The sequence below is a fragment of the Coregonus clupeaformis genome, unplaced genomic scaffold, assembly GCF_020615455.1.
Source record: "Coregonus clupeaformis isolate EN_2021a unplaced genomic scaffold, ASM2061545v1 scaf0019, whole genome shotgun sequence".
NCBI lineage: Eukaryota > Metazoa > Chordata > Actinopteri > Salmoniformes > Salmonidae > Coregonus > Coregonus clupeaformis.
The window spans coordinates 1,488,841-1,495,471 of record NW_025533474.1 but is presented as its reverse complement, the minus strand read 5'-3'; the positions used below and the strand labels follow the sequence as shown (position 1 = coordinate 1,495,471).

General features: G+C 41.6%; 1 protein-coding gene across 1 annotated transcript; it reads left to right on the top strand.

The window, feature by feature from the left end:
• Positions 1-2,684: 2,684 nt before the first annotated feature.
• LOC123483086 (NLR family CARD domain-containing protein 3-like) lies at positions 2,685-4,659 on the top strand. Its single transcript, XM_045212544.1, has one exon. The coding sequence runs from the start codon at positions 2,812-2,814 to the stop codon at positions 4,657-4,659; it is 1,848 nt and encodes a 615-aa protein (XP_045068479.1). The 5' UTR covers positions 2,685-2,811.
• Positions 4,660-6,631: the final 1,972 nt, after the last annotated feature.

The following is a 6,631-nucleotide window of genomic DNA, read 5'->3' as shown; positions in this document are numbered from 1 at the left end:
ATGTATGGGGGGTGGGACAAAGGAGCTGTCTAAGGCAGGTTAGGATGGGCTGGGGGATCTACAGTGAAAAAGTACAATAAGAAATAACTGAAACCGCAATAAGCAAGGCATATTGACATGGGAGAGAGGCATAAAGCAATCACAGGTGTTATTCGAGAGAGCTAAGACAACAGCTGATAATGTCAACGAAAGTTTGAGCTGAGGCTAAACAGATCAACAGGATGGGGTACCGTATAAAGGAACAGTCCAGCAGGCATCAGCTGTGTGATCATAAGGTCCAGTGAACAGCAATAAGTAAGTCCGAGAGCAGTTCAGTGGCTGCTACGCAACAGGCGTATCATCAACTTCTGAGTTGATATTGTTTAGTAATAACACTGTGGACATGTTTCTACAACCTTCTGAGTTCATATAGTTTAGTAATACCACTGTGGACATGTTTCCACAACCTTCTGAGTTCATATATTTTAGTAATACCACTGTGGACATGTTTCTACAACCTTCTGAGTTCATATAGTTTAGTAATACCACTGTGGACATGTTTCTACAACCTTCTGAGTTCATATAGTTTAGTAATACCACTGTGGACATGTTTCTACAACCTTCTGAGTTCATATAGTTTAGTAATACCACTGTGGACATGTTTCTACAACCTTCTGAGTTCATATAGTTTAGTAATACCACTGTGGACATGTTTCTACTACCTGAGTTCATATAGTTTAGTAATACCACTGTGGACATGTTTCTACAACCTTCTGAGTTCATATAGTTTAGTAATACCACTGTGGACATGTTTCTACAACCTGAGTTCATATAGTTTAGTAATACCACTGTGGACATGTTTCTACAACCTTCTGAGTTCATATAGTTTAGTAATACCACTGTGGACATGTTTCTACAACCTTCTGAGTTCATATAGTTTAGTAATACCACTTTGGACATGTTTCTACAACCTTCTGAGTTCATATAGTTTAGTAATACCACTGTGGACATGTTTCTACAACCTGAGTTCATATAGTTTAGTAATACCACTGTGGACATGTTTCTACAACCTTCTGAGTTCATATAGTTTAGTAATACCACTGTGGACATGTTTCTACAACCTTCTGAGTTCATATAGTTTAGTAATACCACTGTGGACATGTTTCTACAACCTTCTGAGTTCATATAGTTTAGTAATACGACTGTGGACATGTTTCTACAACCTTCTGAGTTCATATAGTTTAGTAATACCACTGTGGACATGTTTCTACAACGTTCAGAGTTCATATAGTTTAGTAATACCACTGTGGACATGTTTCTACAACCTTCTGAGTTCATATAGTTTAGTAATTCCACTGTGGGCATGTTTCTACAACCTTCTGAGTTCATATAGTTTAGTAATACCACTGTGGACATGTTTCTACAACCTTCTGAGTTCATATAGTTTAGTAATACCACTGTGGACATGTTTCTACAACCTTCTGAGTTCATATAGTTTAGTAATCAAATCAAATCAAATCAAATTGTATTGGTCACATGCGCCGAATACAACAGGTGCAGACATTACAGTGAAATGCTTACTTACAGCCCTTAACCAACAGTGCATTTATTTTAAACAAAAAAAGTAAGAATAAAACAACAACAAAAAAAAAGTGTTGAGAAAAAAAGAGCAGAAGTAAAATAAAGTGACAGTAGGGAGGCTATATACAGGGGGGTACCGTTGCAGAGTCAATGTGTGGGGGCACCGGCTAGTTGAGGTATTTGAAGTAATATGTACATGTGGGTAGAGTTAAAGTGACTATGCATAAATACTTAACAGAGTAGCAGCAGCGTAAAAAGGATGGGGTGGGGGGGCAGTGCAAATAGTCCGGGTAGCCATGATTAGTTGTTCAGGAGTCTTATGGCTTGGGGGTAGAAGCTGTTGAGAAGTCTTTTGGACCTAGACTTGGCACTCCGGTACCGCTTGCTGTGCGGTAGCAGAGAGAACAGTCTATGACTAGGGTGGCTGGAGTCTTTGACAATTTTGAGGGCCTTCCTCTGACACCGCCTGGTATAGAGGTCCTGGATGGCAGGAAGCTTTGCCCCAGTGATGTACTGGGCCGTACGCACTACCCTCTGTAGTGCCTTGCGGTCGGAGGCACTACAGAGGGTAGTCGGAGGCATTCCAGAGGCTACTACCACACTCAGAGAGCAGAGTATTCTGTTCCCAGCTGTCTGTCTATGAACAGTATTAACATCTACAATCTCTCTCTCCTTTATCTCTGTAGTGGATGGTCTACTCTGTTAGAGGATCAGTATTAACATCTACAATCTCTCTCTCTCTCCTTTATCTCTGTAGTGGATGATCTACTCTGCCAGAGGATCAGTATTAACATCTACAATCTCTCTCTCTCCTTTATCTCTGTAGTGGATGGTCTACTCTGTTAGAGGATCAGTATTAACATCTACAATCTCTCTCTCCTTTATCTCTGTAGTGGAAGGTCTACTCTGCCAGAGGATCAGTCCAGGTGTGCAGTGTGTCAGCAGGTGCTGAGGGATCCAGTCTCTATCACCTGTGGACACAGGTTCTGCAGACAGTGCATCACCAGATACTGGGAGAAACCTGCTCCTTCAGGAGACTATGACTGTCCTCAGTGTAGAAAGAGATCCAGAACACGGCCTGTACTACAGCAGCTGAGTCAACCCAATAAAACAAGACGCTCTGAAAACAGTAAGACCACTTGCACACGTGGGCCAAGTCAATACCTTAATATGATTTACAGTAGTTAACTACAATATTATGAGATAATAGAAGTTACTGTAGTTGTGGAAGGCCCACTTTTCATCCTGTCAATGAATGTTTCTGATACACATCATTTTTCCTCTTCCCTTGTAGTGGATGACAGCCTGCAGAGAGCTATAGTAAACCATAAAGACAGTCTGAAAAGGAGGTATGAATGTGTGATAGAAGGCATGGAAAAATCAGGGAATCAAACTCCCCTCAACAGGATTTACACAGAGCTCTACATCACAGAGGGAGAGAGTGAAGGGGTTAACAATGAACATGAGGTGTGGCAGCTAGAGACAGCATCCAGGACACCAACCTCACATGACACAGCAATCCACTGCAATGACATCTTTAAACCCTTACCAGGCCAAGAGAGAAGCATCAGAACTGTGCTGACGAAGGGCATCGCGGGCATCGGAAAAACAGTCTCTGTGCAGAAGTTCATCCTAGACTGGGCTGAAGAGAAGGCGAACCAAGATGTGGATATCATATTTGTGCTTCCTTTCCGGGAGCTGAACTTGATTAAAGATCTCCAGTACAGTCTTCTCAGACTTTTAAATGGCTTCCACACAGAACTAGACATAGGCAATGCAAAGAAACTCACTGCCTGTAAAGCTATGTTCATCTTTGATGGTTTGGATGAAAGCAGACTTCCATTGGATTTCCAGCACAATGAAAAGGTGTCTGATGTCACCCAGACATCGTCTGTCGATGTTCTGCTGACAAACCTCATCAAGGGGAATCTGCGTCCCTCTGCTCTCCTATGGATAACCTCCCGACCAGCAGCAACCAATCAGATCCCCCCTAAGTGTGTTGACCAGGTGACAGAGGTACGAGGGTTCAATGACCCACAGAAGGAGGAGTTCTTCAGGAAGAGATTCAGTGATGAGGACCTTGCCAGCAGAATCATCTCACACATAAAGACATCAAGGAGCCTCCACATCATGTGCCACATGCCAGTCTTCTGTTGGATTTCTGCAGTAGTCCTTGAACACATGTTGAGTACAGACAAGACAGAAGAGATGCCCACGACTCTGACTGAGATGTCCATACACTTCCTGCTCATTCAGACCAGCCTGAAGAACCAGAAATATCATGGAAGAGATGAGATGGATCAACAGGAGCTCATGGAGTCAGATAAGGAAATTCTTCTGAAGCTGGGGAAGCTGGCATTTGAAAATCTGGAGAAGGGTAATCTCATGTTCTATGAAGAAGACCTGAAAGAGTGTGGCATTGATGTCAAAGAAGCCTCAGTGTACTCAGGAGTGTGCACACAAATCTTTAAAGAAGAGTCTGTGTTATTTCAGAGAGTGGTGTACTGCTTTGTTCATCTGAGCATTCAGGAGTTTCTCTCAGCTGTCTACATGTACCATTGTTACACAACCAAGAACATGGATGCACTGAAGCCCTTCCTCAAGGGAAAGTCTAGAGCTGCATCTGAAGAGCTAACCTTGCATGAGCTGCTGAAGAGTGCCGTGGATAAAGCCTTGGAGAGCAAGAACGGACACCTGGACCTCTTTGTCCGCTTCCTTCATGGCATGTCACTGGAGTCCAATCAGAAACTCCTACGAGGTCTGGTGACACAGACAGAAAGCAGTCCAGACAGCGTCCAGAAAACAATCAGATCCCTTAAGGTGATGCAGAGGAAGAACATCTCCCCTGAGAGGTGCATCAATCTCTTCCACTGTCTGATAGAGATGAAAGACCATTCAGTACAAGAGGAAATCCAAGCATACTTGAGGTCAGAGAAGAGATCAAAAAAACTCACACTTTCTCAGTGTTCAGCACTGGCCTACATGCTACAGATATCAGAGGAGGTTCTGGATGTGTTTGAGCTGAAGGTATACAAGACATCAGAGGAGGGTCGTAGGAGACTGCTCCCAGCTGTGAGGCGCTGCAGGAAAGCTCTGTAAGTATTGATGGAAATATCCCACACCAAAATACATTGTAGTTACAGCAGCATTTTTATTGGCTGACTGGCTCTGTAAGTACTCATGTGACTATCCCTCAGACCAAACTTTACTGTATGTAAGAACAACAACATTTTCATTGGCTGACTAAACTTTCTATCAGCTGAAAAGTCTTAAACAAACGGATCAGAAAAGTTGTAGCATTGAGACATATATACACAGTGTTCACATTATTAGTGCAGGGGTAACAGTGTAAGCAGGAAAAGCTAAATGTAACATTTTAATACAACCTGTCCCTCATGGTATTTACTCTGTTGACAGACTCACTGGCTGTAAACTCACAGACACATCCTGTGAACTGTTGGCCTCAGCTCTCAGTTCAAACCCCTCACACCTGAGAGAGCTGGATCTGAGTAACAATGACCTGAAGGATTCAGGAGTGAAGCTGCTCTCTGCTGGACTGGGGAATCCCCACTGTAAACTGGAGACTCTGAGGTCAGTATTCCTGTAGTTGGTCAACAAGTGATAACTGTTCACCAGATCCACATGTGTTTACCAGGCACACATAGTCCACACCATATGTGTTTGGACAGTGAAGCTTACAGTTTTACATTTGGTGCTATGCTCCAGCATTTTGGATTTGAAATTGTTTCATATTAGGCGACCGTACAGAATGTCACTTTTTATTTGAGGGTATTCATACATACCTGTTTTACTGTTTAGAAATGAAAGCACTTAATGTATCTAGTTCTCCCATTTGAAAAAGTCATAATTTAGTCCAAAGTTTAGTATTTGGTCAAATATTCTTTGCCTGTAGTGATTACATCAAGCTTGTGATTCTACAAACTTGTTGAATACATTTGCCGTTTGTTTTGGTTGTGTTTTGGATTATGTTTTTCCCAATAGAAACTGAATGGTGAATAATGTCCTGTCATTTTGGAGTCACTTCACTTGTATTGTCAGTAAGAATAGAAGATGTTTCTGAACACTTCTACATTCATGTGGATGCTACCATGATTATGAATAATCATGAATGAATCGTGAATGATGATGAATGAGAAAGTTACAGAGGCGGAAGGATCATACCCCCTGGTAATGGTGAGAGGTTAGCATGTTTTGTTGTAGCCTCTGTAACTTTCTCATTCATAATTGTTCATGATTCATTCATGATTTTTATTAATCATGGCATCATTAGGATTAATTTAGTAGTGTTTAGAAACCTGTTATCTACTCACTTAGACAGATAATTACTCCAGTCATCATCCACCATTCAGTTACTATTGGGCAAAACATAACCCAAAACACAAAACAAACTGCAAATGCAACCAACGAGTTTGGGACCAAATACTAAACCTTTGACTACTTTAATACACTTGAAGTGAATTGGTCAGAATACTTATGACTTCTTCAAATGGGGGGACTAGATACATAAAGTGCTTTCATTTAAAATGTTAGCTTCTCTATCAAAATAGATATGGTGTGGACTGTATACTCAATACAATCTAAATCTGATACCTCACCGTCTGCTCTGGTCAGTCTACTCAAATATTTGTACTATACAGTGAGGGAAAAAAGTTTTTGATCACCTGCTGATTTTGGACGTTTGCCCACTGACAAAGACATGATCAGTCCATAATTTTAATGATAGGATTATTTGAACAGTGAGAGACAGAATAACAGTAAAGAAATCCAGAAAATGTTATAAATTGATTTGCATTTTAATTAGGGAAATAAGTATTTGACCCCTCTGCAAAACATGACTTAGTACTTGGTGGCAAAACCCTTGTTGGCAATCAGAGGTCAGACGTTTCTTGTAGTTGGCCACCAGGTTTGCACACATCTCAGGAGGGATTTTGTCCCACTCCTCTTTGCAGATCTTCTCCAAGTCATTAAGGTTTCGAGGCTGATGTTTGGCAACTCGAATCTTCAGCTCCCTCCACAGATTTTCTATGGGATTAAGGTCTGGAGACTGGCT

Excerpts from the sequence above, each read along its gene's own strand:
- LOC123483086 (XM_045212544.1), top strand. The coding sequence starts at position 2,812 with ATGAATGTTTCTGATACACATCATTTTTCCTCTTCCCTTGTAGTGGAT.